General features: G+C 40.8%; 1 protein-coding gene across 3 annotated transcripts in view; it reads left to right on the top strand.

The window, feature by feature from the left end:
• ralgps2 (Ral GEF with PH domain and SH3 binding motif 2) overlaps positions 1–6,084 on the top strand; it is a 98,397-nt gene extending 92,313 nt beyond the window's left edge. For all 3 annotated transcript variants that reach the window (XM_084722814.1, XM_084722815.1, XM_084722813.1), the window contains 5 exons: positions 262–367; positions 2,046–2,138; positions 4,366–4,471; positions 4,833–4,924; positions 5,825–6,084. In XM_084722814.1, the coding sequence (XP_084578940.1) occupies positions 262–367; positions 2,046–2,138; positions 4,366–4,471; positions 4,833–4,924; positions 5,825–5,854 (427 nt within the window). In that variant the 3' untranslated portion in view covers positions 5,855–6,084. The remainder of the gene's footprint in view (positions 1–261; positions 368–2,045; positions 2,139–4,365; positions 4,472–4,832; positions 4,925–5,824) is intronic.
• The last annotated feature ends 9,039 nt before the right edge of the window (positions 6,085–15,123 follow it).

The raw sequence follows: 15,123 nt of genomic DNA, 5'->3' as shown, positions 1-15,123 counted from the left end.
TGTGCAGATAGCAGTGTTAAGATTTATACCTGTGAAATTCTCTTCTGTGAAAACAAGACAGGAATAGATGTAGTTTAAAGAAAAAGCACTTTGATGAAGCAGAGTTGAAGGTGGATTTGCAGATTGTGTCTGACTTTTTTTTTTTCCACTACTAGTTCATCTCTGATTTGATCCCGTGTGTATGTGTATGAGAGCATGCATGTTTTCCTGTGTGTGCGTTTGTGTATATAGCCTGTAATGTTTGTCTCTGTCCTGTTGCAGCTCCGCGGAGTCAGAGGAGCTCGCAGTGCACTTGTATCCCGGAGCGGTCACAGTGCAGGGGGTGTTGAGGCGGAAGACTGTGCTCAAGGAGGGCAAGAAACCAACAGTAAGAACCCCCACGCACACTCATGTATACATACAGTGCTTAACAAATTTATTAGACCACCTGTCATAAAAACGAGAAAACATAAATATTTTAGAAATCTAGTTTAGCCCTCTATGTTGTTTTTTTAATTACTGCAAAGTATTACTCCAGCAAGCTGTTGTCATTCTCTGGTTTGTTTATTTTCTTCTCCAAGAGATCGTATAAGATCGAATTCCCCATGTGATCATGTGAGATTGTGCTCCCTCTTGCACATTAATCTAAATAATATCCTGCAGTGTGTGATGTTCCATTATTGCCAGATTTTGTACTGTTGCATGTTTGAGATAAGAGAGAAGAGAATCTTTGAAGTTTCCTGATATGTGTGTGATGCAACCAGGTTTCAAAATCAGTTAAAAATTTTAAAACGCCTGTAGTCTGAGCTCATCATTTGGGAAAGAATAGAAATATAGGCCTGGACATGAATAGAGAGGGCAAGAAAATGTGAGAGGAAAAGTTGGAAAAAGGGAAAAGTGGAGAGGAGAGGAGGCCTGGCAGTAATATGGAGAACTTTTGGCAAAAGTGTAAAAGTTATTTTATAGTTTGTTTTATTATAAAACATCCAGTTTAATTTTCCATTCAAGAAAAGGTATAAAATGTTTGTGTATGCTGTCAATTATAGAAAGAAAACTGGAATCGTTAAGTCAGATTTGTAAGAAATTGGAATGAGTGAATCTCTATACATAACACTGCACGTGCATGTGACCATGTGCTGTTCATACTCCTATGACCATACAGGAGCAGATGGGTAATAAATGCTGTCTGCAGAGTGCAAGATGGGACCTCAGAGACTACTTAACCTGCAGAACATCTCTCTTTCTGTCTGTTCCTTAAACTCACTGTAATTCTCTTCCTCTCTGACCGTGCTTGCATTTTCTTTCCACTGCTTTTGTGTGCCTTGTGCCGCTTAAGGCATTTTTATATTTGCTCTGAGATTATCCTATTCTGTTCTGACTGGAAACAAATCTGGAGCTCTTTATGCAGTTGAAATAACTTAAATCTGTCATAGGTAGTGTGGGTGATTTACGAGCGTCTTTGATAATGTAGCAAGGTCTAAAAAACAAATTTCCCAATCTGGCTGTGCAGTCAGGCAAAATCTTTCCACACCACAAGTATTAATTAGCAGGTTCACTCAGCCCCTTTGTCTTTCACATGCTTTTGCTTCATTTTCTTTATTTTCTTTGTTTTAGTCTTAAAGCTTTCAGTGTTTATGGAACAAGATCCCAAATTCTTTATTCATCCAACCTAGAACAATTAATCAACATATTATCTAAATCATAATATGGCCAGGTGCGATATCCAAGTCACAGGAGCTGCAGTCTTTTGATAGAGGTAAATGTGTCACATCATATGATTATAAATGAAGGATTGTGATGTCTCTGACTACAAATCATATTCATGTAAGGGAGCATGTTTGTCTTTTTAATTCTTCAAACTGTACAGTCTTCTCCTGTGATTCATCATCTCTGCTTTTCTAATCCTGTCCCTTTTTCATGTCCCGGTTAAGGGTTTGTAGCTCACAAAAACATCCCACAGAGTTTACTCATTACAACAATCTGATAGCACACGAGTCGCGTACTGTAGCATTTCACTGACTCAACAAGGCTGAAGTGGAGCTGACGATTCACTGTTGTGCTTCCAGGTGGCGTCGTGGACCAAATACTGGGTTGCTCTCTGTGGAGCCCAGCTCTACTACTACGCTGCCAAGTCCCTGAAGGCCACTGAGAGAAAACATGTAAGTCACACACAGACACACACACTGGTCCATCACCTCGTAATAACTTTTTCTGTGTGGCACTTTTCTAAAATCAAAGTTTACAAAGTGCTTTACATGTAGAGAATCCCCTCACCCCCCAAATACACAGCAATAATAAAAGATAAAAGGTAATATATGATGTAAACAATTACAACTAAAAACACACCGATAAACGGAGATAAGATTTAGTGTTTGTCCAAAATGTAGTAAGAACAGGAGTAGAGGGTAATACAAATGAAAGGCAGTAAAGACTCTTAAGACTCCCGAATAGCAATGAATAGCTGGTGATTCACATAAAACCTTGCGTGTAAAAGTGTGTTGTTAAAAGGGATTTAAAAGAAGCAACAGATTTTGTAAGCCTTATTTCCTCAGGCTGGCTGTTCTGAAGTACGGGCACCCTAATTGAGAGAGTGTTGTCACATTTAGTCCTTTAGTCCTGAGCCTGAACTCTCTGTGGAACAAAAGGGCCTTTCCCTGGATCGGAGGCTGCATTCTTACTCAAAGGTTAACCAGGTCAGCAGTGTTGCTAAGGGCTAGACCATTCAGTCTGAAAGTAATCAATAAAATCTTAAAATCAGTTCTAAGTCTTACTGGTAGCCAGTGCAGATGTGCTAAGACTCGGATCGCAGGTGTTCCATCTGTTTCATTCTCTCAGTGTGAGTGCACATTCATGATGTGCATTTTTGCAGAGGATAATGGAAATTTTGGAGGTTTTACTATGTTTGTTTGTTAAGGCAGATGAGGACATTAACAGATAACTGCACGGAGACACCTGAAAGTCTCAGATCTCGTCCATATACATTGCAGTTGTTGATAAAAGTGACAGTAAATGTACCAAATGAGCCCTAAAACGCTCAGTTTTACAAGGAGACGACATATGATAGCCATTAAACTCACTCTTAGAACGTTTAATTACAGATGAACTCAGGGAGAAACACTTAATTATTCTTCTTCATGTGTTTTTCACTTGCATGCACAGGAAAGGGGATATCATCAACAAAGTTACACATTTTTCGTGCAGTTTTGACATCATTTAAAAACAAGTGGAGTGTGTTCAGTGTGGCTGGCTGGGTGTGTTTGTGTGTGTGTCTGTGTCTGTGTGTGTGTGTGTGTGTGTGTGTGTGTGTGTGTGTGTGTGTGTGTGTGTGTGTGTGTGTGTGTGTGTGTGTGTGTGTGTGAGAGAGAGACTTTGAGGGTAACATTCACTGAAACTACAGGAGCTCAGAGGGTAGCGTGGGGAAGACGTGAGACATGAGATGCTGTGGTTGTGTGTGTGCTGAGGGGACCAGCCGGGGTCTGGCGCAGCGGGGGGACACACAGATGGTAGCACTCATTGAATAATGAGACCAATGACATCACTGCCGTCCTGTGTGTCACTCACAGGGTAATGAGAACCTTGTGGAGTGCACATGCAGGCTCACAGGCAAGATCCAGAGGTCTCTCTCTCTCACACACACACACACGCCCCTTGTATTAACATTTCTTCTTCTTAAAGATCAAATATTTAACACCCAAGCGTCCAGAAATGGGTACTGCAGTCCAAATGTAATACTGGAGTGAGTTGTTTCCTGCCTCCTCCTCCCCAGACACAAAGCTCAGTGTACAGGTTGCAGAGGACTCCAAGACGAGCTCAACATTGTACTTTGGCAATAACAAGCCACATTAAGTTCTACACTGTAAACTCTGTGTTCACTAAATATTCCATCTAGGCAGCTCGCTGTGTTCATCAAGATGTAGTTCCACAGACATCCCAATTCCTTTGTGCCTTTTACCTCAGTATTGTATGCAAAAAACAATATGTTGTGGCTACGGAAGTGTGGGTACTAAGCCTGCTCAAGCTGCTAATGCAATTCTTACAGAAAACTAGAAACACAAAAGGTACACTATGAAAAACAAAACAGCAACAGCAATTTCAGAGTGAATTGCGACTAGACTATGGCACATCTAAGGATGTAATGTACTGAGGTGTGTGCTGCTAGTTTCCTTCAACTAGCCAAGGAGTCTGGGTTGTTCTTCATAGACACCTTCAGGAGACGCAACATCATAATTCATGGGAAGAGTTGACAACACAAGTCTCACAGTCAAGTTAACATCTGGGCCACCAAAGATGTACTTTGGCTTATAATGGCTTTAAGAAGCATACAGATACAACAGAGTCGTCATGAGGAAGAAACTGAATGCTTGTTTCCACCTGTCCTCTGTCCAGTTCAAGTCAACGGCCAGTAAGAGTGTGTGTGTGGTGGGTCTAATGGCCATGATGGCTGACGATCCCGAGCATCCTGATGTCTTCTTGCTGACAGACTCCGAGCATGGTGAGACAACACACACACACACACAAACACAAACACACGAGAAAAAAGGACAACAGAAAAGACTAATACAAGCAAGCCTGTCTGAAAATGGATGCAGTAAAACGGTGAACTGGATTAATGGAGTTTGGTTTATGGTGACATCACCTATACTCTCTCCCTCTCTCACACGCACACACACACAAAATCAGATTGTGTCCATCTCTCCGAACACCTCTGTCTTGAACTTTTCCACTGTGACTTTGTTTTTATTTTACTGGGCGGGCCAAAGTCAAGTGAGGCTTCAGCCATCTTTCCAGAGTGTTGAGAAAGCAGGTGGGAACGAGGGACTTGGCATCTCACGCTGTTTGTCTCCGTTGCCTAGGTAACACTTACAAGTACCAAGCAGGGAACAGGATGAACGCTTTGCTCTGGTTCAAACATCTGAGTGCTGCCTGTCAGAGCAATAGGCAACAGGTAAGGAGGAACACTTGCACACGTGCACACACTAGCTCTTTTTACGCAGAGATCGCACGATACTGTCCAATGAATGCTTATCTCTATACCACCTTTGTTTTTTTACACTGAACCTGAACAACACAGCTATGAAGCCGCCATAGTGTGTAATTTTACACAGCGTGCTGGTGCTGGGGAATCAAACAGAGGTGTGATGTAGTACAACCACTCCAAGTGTGTTCCTGGATAAACGGGCTGTTGCTTCTTCTGCAACAATGAAGTCAAAAGGATCGCGTTATGTGATGCTCTGCCATTTAATAATCGATTCATCGATTAATTGTTGCTGCTCTAATTTGTTCACTGGCAATGGTTTTGTGGAGTGTTCCTAAGCCCATGTGATAATTTATACAATAATGTGGGTTTTTAATGCAGAGCCTTGTCCATGATGTTCAGAGATTTCTGTGGAGTCTCTGAATCTTTTAATGATATTACAGATTGTAGATGGTGAAATCCATGAATTTCAATGTAGAGTGTTAATAAAAACAGGTATGTTTTGATTACTCCACAACTCTTTTGTTGTCTTTTGTTGCCTCTGTCCCAACATTTTTGAAATGTGTTGCAGGTATCAAATTCGGAATGAGAGTATATTGACAAAAAACTATTAAGATTTATCAGTTTGAACATTAAATATCTTGTCTTTGCACTATATTCAATTGAATTTAGGTAAAAAAATATTTGCAAATAACTGCATTCTGTTTTATTTATGTTTTACACAACGTCCCAACTTTTTTTGGAGTCAGAGTTATGCACAGATGATGAAGCAGAATAATGGCACAACAGTCCTGCTCTGAACAGGCTGTCTGAAAAGGGGCTATTGTTCACTGTTTTTTTATATTTCAAACACCTTGCCTTTGTTTTCAGGTGCCAGCCAATCTGATGTCATTCGAGTGAGCGTTGCTGAGAGTGTGACTGAGCAACAGAGAGGGGGATGAGGAGCCAGACGAGGAGGAGGAGGAGGAGGGGGATGAGGAGGATGAGGAGGAGTATTGACTCAGTAATGGGAGCTTTCACTGCCATGAGCCCTGACCGCCGATTCTCCAAGTCTAGCCCCGGCCTCACTGCAGCCTCACCTGCCACCACTGCCTTAACCAGAGTACCGTGCGTGTGTGTGTGTCTGTGTGCGTGTGTGTGTGTGTGCGTGCGTGTGTGCGCACACGCTTGTATACGTGAGAGAGAATGTGAGTTTGTGTGCGTGGATGGAAGTGACTGTTTATGGATGTATTGACTACTGAACAAGGACCTGCACCACTGCTCTCGTCTCCCATTTGCTCTATTTTTTGTTTTTACTGTTCAGCACTTCAGTGGAGCCGTTCGACTTCTCCTCTCCTCTCTCACAGGCAGAAGACATAATCCTCTCCTCTGTTGTTTTTTTTTAAAGGGGATAACTACTTTTTATTTGCTCAAATGCAAGATTTCCGCCTTTTTAATCGGCCGGACACACAATCACAACACGCACACTCACATCGGACTAACCCATTGGACTTTGGAGGGTTTGAAAACACTTTTTTTTTTTTTTACTTACTAAGGTCACACTTTAAATTGTTGGTCTCTTCGTTCACTTGAGTTGGCTTGGAGTCACGGGATTATTTACACAGTCTCTCTCTCACACACACACACAGGCCTGTCTATTTGATTGCATAAACATAAGGGCTCTGATTCGCAATCGATTCCAGCAGAAACAAATCCCACACTTCCTGAATGTGTCAAGTTTTTATTACAGAACGTAGTCCTTCCTGCTCCCTTTTTTGTCATATACTCGCTAAGTGTTCTGTATGTGTGTGTGTATGTGTTTGTATAACTGCAATGGGTGGGTGGGGGTGGGAGGGCAAATGTTTGCTTTAAATGACAGGAATCTTGTCCATGTCCCGCATAGGTACGATAATCCCAGAATCTAAGCTAAGATGTGATCACGGTCGGTTAGATGAGAGTTAATCCTTTTACAAACCTGTATCTTTGTGCTCTCCAGTGTTGTCTGCTCTCAGAGAAGCTGAGGACGCTCAGTTCACCAGACTCACACGCTCACACACACACACACACACGAAACACTAAAGACTTGAAACTGTGAAAGAGTCCATGAAAGTGAGAGCAACGCGAACTCATAACACATGATTTTATCTCCTCTTCTTCTTCATGTTGCTTAATATGGTTAGAGCCTCTGGTCTGGAGCAGACATTCGAAGCTACCTGGAGCCATACAGAGTCTATTTTAAATCTTGTTTGTTTATATTGTTTTGTGTTGTTAGATTCTTTTTCCTATTTGGGAGGGATGGTGCAGTTCACAGTATTACCATGTAGTAGATGATTGCACGTCAATGTAGTTTTGTCTGTTACATTTGAATGTTACATTTTTGTGTTTTCCTCCTTTTTGGAGCAGTTATTTTGAATATTTTCTGTACATGTGAATTTTATTTTATTTTTTTCTATTTTCTTTCTTTCTTTTTTCTTTTTTTTGCCCCTTATTCTATTAACCAGGATCCAGTTCATTTTTAGGCCCTAACTGTATTACATCTGTTTTGGAAAAGCATAAGCACCTTGGTTATAATTAGTGCCAAGTGATGTAACATCACTGTTTTTCTTCAGGTTGAAGAAACGTTAGGACAAACAGAGCTGCGGTGGATTCAGATGTAGGTACAGGCGTGTTACAGTGTGATCTCCACTGTGCATTACACATGTTTCATACACTTCGATAAGCGACAATAATGGGGAACTTTTTGCCCAGTAATATTCATCAAATTCTAATCTCCTTAAAAAAAAACAAAAAAAAAAACAAAACATGTTTACATTGTATGTTTACACAATCTTTTGCCCAAAAATCACAATCCCTTCAATGTTCCACATGTATTTTATAAACCTTAAGAAATGTATTACAGTATGTAGAAATAAGTGTCCCACCTATCACTGGGGTATATTACACTCAGAGTTAGTTTCAGGTTGTTGAAAAGGGGTGATGGGATGGAGAGGCGAACATATCCGTACTTAACTGGATCCCCTCTAATGTGCTTCAGTCAACCTCCTTCTCCAGGCTTATATCCAGGCTCACTGATGCATCACAGGGATAGTTTGGATTATTTGTTGTTGTCGGTTGTATGAGGTACTTAACGGCAGTAGGTGTATTACCTACAATAGACGGCAGGCAGCAGGACCCCGGTTTGGAGAAGCAGAGAGGGGCACCAGCACAGAAGCTAATCAATGAACTGCTGTGGACAAGCAGCCTGAAGGGTACTCCTAAAAAATATCACTTTAAGTGTGTATTAGAATAAGTATTTAGAATATGTTCGCTGCCATTATATAATCCAAATATCACTCTTTCCAAACTCCATAGGCAAAATTAGTCATTTTACTTAGCAGAACATGGGAGTTGCTGGTCTGCTGCTACCTCAGTCTGTTTGTTTGTGTTATTGTGTGACTCTGAAGCTACACGATAACACAAACAAGCTAACAAATTGAGGTGGCAGTAGAATAGCAACTCCTGTGTTCTGATTTTGGCTATGGAGTTTGAAAATATTTGATATTTGGTTTATATAACAGCAGTTTTTTCATCAAAAAAGACTATCTCACTGTAAGGTAAGGTAGTGTCAGTATTCTAAATATAGTGTGATATTGTTTTTTTTTTTGTTGTTGTTGTTTTTTAGATTGGCTTTTTTTTCAAGTGGCTAAAATACCTTTTGTTGCTGACCCTGTCCACAGCAGTACATTGCATAGCTTTGGTGCTGGTACTCCTCTCTGCTTCTCCAAACTGGGGGCAGAAGTACCTCTCATGACCCTTCATCAAATAATCCAAATGATCCCTTTAAAACTGTCCTCAACACAATATACAAATCAACAATTTAACTTTTTCAGTCTGACAAACAACAACAAACTGAGGCAAAGACAGGTTAGTGTCCATAAAGAGATGTCCAGTCCTTTTGTACATTAACCGAAGGAGAGATGTTAGTGGGTGAACCTGTGGAAGAATGAATGAGGAAGCCAAAGACAGGCAGAATATGTAATGAGGTGGTTACTCTAAAGTATGTGTGTGCATTTGTGCGCTTGTGCACGTTTCTATTTTTATAAAACATTGTAATTCAAGCCAGACGTGCAGTCCTTTGAGGCTGCTGAGGACTGTGGGTAACCAGCTCCTGAGTCCTGTGTGTGACTGACCGCCAGCTCACGCTTCTAGGTTAGAGGTGTGAAGAAAAGGAGGACTCATGAGCAGATAAGACATGGAAACCGTACTCATCTGGGTCCACTTGTGGCCTGTGAAAGAGCCTTTTTTTTTGCTGTATAACAGAGCAGAGATTGTTTGAGGTGACAAAATCCCAGAGCTAAAGCACTATGGACACTGATAGTTGCTGGTGTTTGAATCTGATTGGTTGCCTGGGGGAAAAGAGGGTCTGCGAATGAAATAAGTGAAATGAGTGAGACAGAGTTTCTATCTGATGTTAATCGAGAACGATGGAAGAAAAAGACAAGTGTGGATTCCTGATTAACAAGTTTTAAACCTAACCAGACGTTCTTGGAAGGTTTATTTGAATCAATTTGGGTTTAACAATCTTCCCCCTCGAGAAAAACCCAGATCATGTTGAGCGCTTTTTGTGAGGTCTTCCTCACCGTAACTTGAGTTTACATGGTTTTCTCTTTTTTTTAATTTTCATTTCTGTACAGTGTATGGTCAAAATAATGGAAACACATGTTTAGTTTTGTGGTTTTACTCGACTCATTTCTTCTATTTCAAGGCCCATCACTAACATAATGACCCCATCATCATCTAGTCTGGGATAAGAGTGGAACAAATTCAAATGTCAGGCACTCCTCATTTAAGATCATTTTTGGTTATTACAAAGAAACTCGATGCCGTGCTTGAAGAGTCTCTTTTTTTCTGTGGTGAATGTTCATGTTGTTTCCTTTAAATTGACCATACAGACTACAAATGCACAATTTTCCCTGTATTAACTGTGTTTGAGTGAATCTGCTTTTTGATTCCTTTTTTTTTTTTTTAACGGTCATGACAGTTGAGATGAAGGGTTCATCCAGAGGACGTGTTTTTACGACGTGTTAATCCTCTGATGTGGTGGAGAAGTAGAATCAGTGTGAATCTGTGCCTCCCGACAGGCATCATTCACTGTTTACCAAGGACATCGTCAACAACAACAACCTTCGTTCAAGTCGCTGAAGGTGACCAGGGTGGTGTATAAATGACCTTTGACCCTCACCCTTTACCTGGCTCTGTGTGTGTCTGTCTCTGTCTGCCTGTGTCATGACTGTGGCGAGCGCTGTGACCTCACCGCTGAGTGATGCGCTGCCTGGTGTGAAGACTGAGAACCAATAAACACTCTGCCCTTTTTTTACTCCACACATCAGTCTCATGCTCATTGCTCTGTTGAAGAGTGTGACTGTTGATCTGGGACCTGAGGAGGGGGACAGACGTGAGTGTCAGGCTGTGTGTGAGCGAGTGTGTGTTGTATTACACGGCTCAGTATTATTTTAAGAAAGACAATCAGTTCCAGACTTATTCAAGCTGCTTTTTAAGTTGTTGCAGAGCAGCAGGGATGACTGAGAGCTACTGGAACTGTTGAGGAAAGCTGCCTGTGGGGACGTCTCCTGCAGAGTCGGCTTCATTTCTTTATTAGTGTTGCTCCTTTATTCCCAAAATACTATCCAAAATTTTTTTGATTCCTGAATCAGCTCACAAAATCCCAATTAACCCCAGTTACTGTACTTGTGTTGGCTTATTTTCTCAGTCAGTAATTTATAATAATGAAGCATTACTTCACAAGGCTGCAGTTACAATCCCATCCATCACAGTACAGATGTTGGATCTTTAGTCATAAGAGAAAGAGCAGCTGGGGGGTTCATGTGTAGTGAGGGGCCACTCAATAAAGCAAAACATTACTTATTAGGTATATTCAATACTTTGTTGTAATTATATACATATATGTGTGTGTGTTGGTGTATAGATATACAGATATATACACACCGCAACTAACAATTATTTTCATGGTCTGATTAATAGTTGTTTGGTCTATAAAATGTCACAAAATGTCACAACATGGTGAAAAATGTTGATCAGTGTTTCCCAAAGTCCAAGGTGACATCTTCAAATGTCTTGTTTTATCCACAACCCAAAGATAATTCAGTTTACTGTCAGAGAGGAGTAAAGAAACCAGAAATTATTCATACTAAAGAAGCTGGAATCAGAGAATTGACTTTATTTCTTAAAGAATTACTAAAACCAATTAATCGGTTATTAAAATAGTTGGAAATTAATTTATAATAATTGATTAATTGTTGCAGCTCTGGTCAGATTCTCTGTGAAATCAGATTGGGTGCGCCTGGGTTTACATTTTTAGAGGCAAAGTTAGAGGGATAGTACGTTAGCCAGCTAAAAGGAAGCAGGAGGACAATTCTGCTTAAATAATTTTATTTTTGACATTTTGTGGTTATTACAGCAGAAACATGACCTGTTGTCCACAGGGGCCTCCAAAATCAACAAAATATGAAAGTTCCTTGTAATAGCCTTCAGTAAATTATCTGCTGAAGCTAAGGTGTTGCAAGATAAATCTGTTTTCTTGTGAAGGACAGGAGAGAATATTAAGTACATTTACTTAAGTACTGTACTTGAGTTCACTATTCTCTGCTACTCTATCCTTCTGCCATACTACATTTCAGTGGGAGATATTGTGCTTTTTACTTAATATATTTATCTGACACCTTTACTTAGTAGTTGCATCGCAGGTTGAGATTACTCATACAAAATATAACCAACTAATAAGATGTATTTGTATGGATTATGCTACTCTGCAGTATAGAAAGTTCTTAATATGAATGCCACCTTTCCCAGCTGCAACATCAGTGATGCTCTGTGATCAATAATGGACCTTTTTCACAGCAGCCTCATTGATATGAAATAGTAGAGTAAACACAGGTGTTACCAATGATGCTAATTAAGGTCCCATTCCATTTAGTGGAGCGTTTCCAGTGGGCCAGTATGCACCACAGCAGCATCCTGACCGTTTGACCTGAATGGAGTAGCAAGAAGCACAGTGGTGGAGTAATGACGTTGCAGTGTTACCCAGCTGTGTGTGTGTGTGTGTGTGTGTGTGTGTGTGTGTGTGTGTGTGTGTGTGTGTGTGTGTGTGTGTGTGTGTGTGTGTGTGTGTGTGTGGACGCAGTCACAGTGCAGCAGTGCCACCTGGTGGCTGGGTGCCGCTCTCACAAGATGAGGAAGTGTTTGGGAAGTGGACTCGGCAGGCCAGAGGAGGAATCGAAGGAAAAGGGCGGAGGAGAGGGAGCTGCCGGGGGGATTGAGAGAATGATAAGCCATCGGGACTTTTAGCGGCAGGACAGGTTACTATATGCAACTTGAATATCGCAGGACTTTGCGGACATTTGGAAGCCACTTTGCGTCCGCCGAACCGACATATGGCCATAAGGTAAGTGAGCTTGCTGAGCAGCCAGTAAAAACAACAGACGACGTGTTAGCGTTACTGTAGCTACTGGTTAGCGTTAGCTGCTTTAGCTAACCGACACAGACAGACGGGAAGGTGTGCGGCGGTTTGCTAAGCAGCTAGTTAGCTCTTCCGTGAGAGATAAGATCGTATCACTGCAGATGCGGTGATCTGATGAGACAGGAATCATCACCATAGAGAGTCTGTTTGGAGTATCTGAATGCATCACTGAGACGTTTGTGGTGTGTCTGTGCGGTCAGTGCCAACAACCGTTTTCTCAGTGTTGTTAAAAAAAAAAAGCAGCAACATCATGAAAGACCGCCTGTGTTGAAGAAGCGGCGCCTGCGTGGCCAGACGTGTGTCTGCTGAGCTGTATCAAAACCAGCTCAACTGTTATCTACACCGTGTTGTTTGCCTGCTAATGGCTAGCTTGTTGCCGTTATGTCACAGGTTTGATAACTAGGCTGCTTGTTTGGCGCTAACGTGTATCAGCGGCAGCAGAGTCAAACGTGGCAGTTGTGTTAACTGTACCGCCAGCGTGATTCAAAGCTCAAAACATGTAAGGAGGCCCCATGCTTCAGCCCTTTTCTGTATAAAATGATACGTGTAGCCTTATCAGACGGGTGAATTTCACATGAGGCTGTGTAATTACGGGTTTCTGTTTTGCAAGGTTAGAGCAGGCAGGCAGAGGGCTGTACTGGGACCAGCAGCACCTCATCTGACCCCCTCTGCACCACAGCTCTGCATGTCTGTCAGCTCCTTACTGGAAACACACAGGGTCCATAAAAACACAGAGGTCCTTCCAGTGTCAGTCACTTCTGAAATGCTTACAGAACACCAGTTACAATAAAAATGTAGTAACTGTTCTATTAAGTTCATCAAAGTAGTGTAACTTAGTACATTTGATTGCTTTTCTTAAAACGTTTTAGATGGGCCAATAAAGCTGAATAGTCCTAAAAAACATGTAACTTATTTTCATCTTCAATTAATGTGTGAGTTTGTTTGTTTGTTTCTGATTGATCAGTTAGCTGTTTGGTCCATAGAGTGTCAGAAGATTGTGAAAACTGTTGTCCATAGCCCAAAATGACATCTTCAAATGTCGTGTTTTGCCCACAACCCAAAGATATTCAGTTTACTGCCAACTATTTTGATATTCATATCAAAATAGTTGGCAGTTAATTTAATAATCATTTAATCATTGCAGCTCTGGACTGATTGCAGTTATATTACCTACAATTAGGGATGCACAATATTGGATCTTTGCAGGTAATTGATGTGCCAGTATTTTCTATTACTTACTTACTGCCTGTTTACAGTTATCTCATTTGGCTGACTGCAGATGCAGATATAGACATGTATATTTTTTCCCACTTAATGTCAGAGAACATAGTCTCTTCTTAACATGCCTGCTCCTATTATGATAGCTCACTGGCAGATGCAGATGTTTGGCTTTGTTCTTCACTAATTTGTTGTAGTGATTGTGATGCCAGCTTTTAAAATGGAAAATTTAAAATTGAATGTTGAAGCAGTGTGATTTGGTTCATCCTCACATGTTCAACACTGAGCAGTCATTGCAAATAGCAACTTTGCTATCCGTTTCAGACAATTCAAAAAACCTCCACCCCGCAGACATACATGCATCACATGCACATAAAGAACACATCACCATATAGGCCTGTATTAATGTTCATTTCCGGCCAATACTGAAGACATGCCGGGATTATCATGCATCTCCACCTATACTACCTATATTATTATTTTAACTGTAGAGATGAAACTGCATGATTATTTTTTATCTCGAATATAGTGACTAATTGTTAGTATTATCGTTGTACTGTTAAAATGTACTGCAACTGTTCAGAAAGTACTGATACACACACTGAAATCATTTCCCCAAGTTTTATATTGAAAACCTCTCAACAGTTTGAAATGGCGTTGTGTTCTCTGTACTGTCGATATTTTCATGGACGCAAAACAAACCCATGTTGCTGCTACACTGCTATCTATCTGAGACACTGTTGCTAAATTTGGTTAATGCTGGACAGTATTTACTGTAAGTTTTTCAAAGCACAGTCATCAAACACAAAACCAGTAATCATTTTATCCCTACTCACCCGTAGATATTTCCTCAGGTTTGACACTGAACATTTCAAACAAACAAGCTTCATACTGTACAGTAATGTGCAGGCCTTTTTCTGATTTCATAAAGAAAATATTGCTGAGTTTCTGGCATTTAAGGGTGACAACATGACCACCCGCCTTGATGTGGTCAGCTGGTCACTCTTTGCACACCATCCTACCCTTGAATGGGTTGTTCCAGTGGCTTTGCTGACCTGCATTGTCCAGAAATATGCCAAAAGAAGCCAATACTGCAAAGCAAAAGAATGAATGGTATATGCTAACTGTAAGCTTTTTACCAAAAATTATTTGTAATAACCAACACTTTGATTAGTAACTAATTTAATTACATACCATTTCTATAACGCATTACAGTTACATTTTTTGAAATTTAATTGCATGTAACTAACAAGTTGCTTCCCAACCCTAATTCCTTCTTTACCCAAATTAAACGTTTGAGAGGGAAGGATGTTATTAGCCACTTGAAACAGGGAAGTTTCAGTGCTCCACAAGACTCCATAGCTTGAACACAGTCCAGTCCATAGCAGCACATACCATTCATAGCCACAGTCAGCCTTGCTGTTCATTTAGCACACAGTACAAGCATTGTGCTGTG

Source organism: Lutjanus erythropterus, chromosome 7 (genome assembly GCF_056507025.1).
Source record: "Lutjanus erythropterus isolate fLutEry1 chromosome 7, fLutEry1.hap2, whole genome shotgun sequence".
In the NCBI taxonomy this organism is placed as follows: Eukaryota; Metazoa; Chordata; class Actinopteri; order Lutjaniformes; family Lutjanidae; genus Lutjanus; species Lutjanus erythropterus.
Note: the sequence above shows the minus strand (reverse complement) of the source record. Positions and strands in the feature narration are given on the sequence as shown.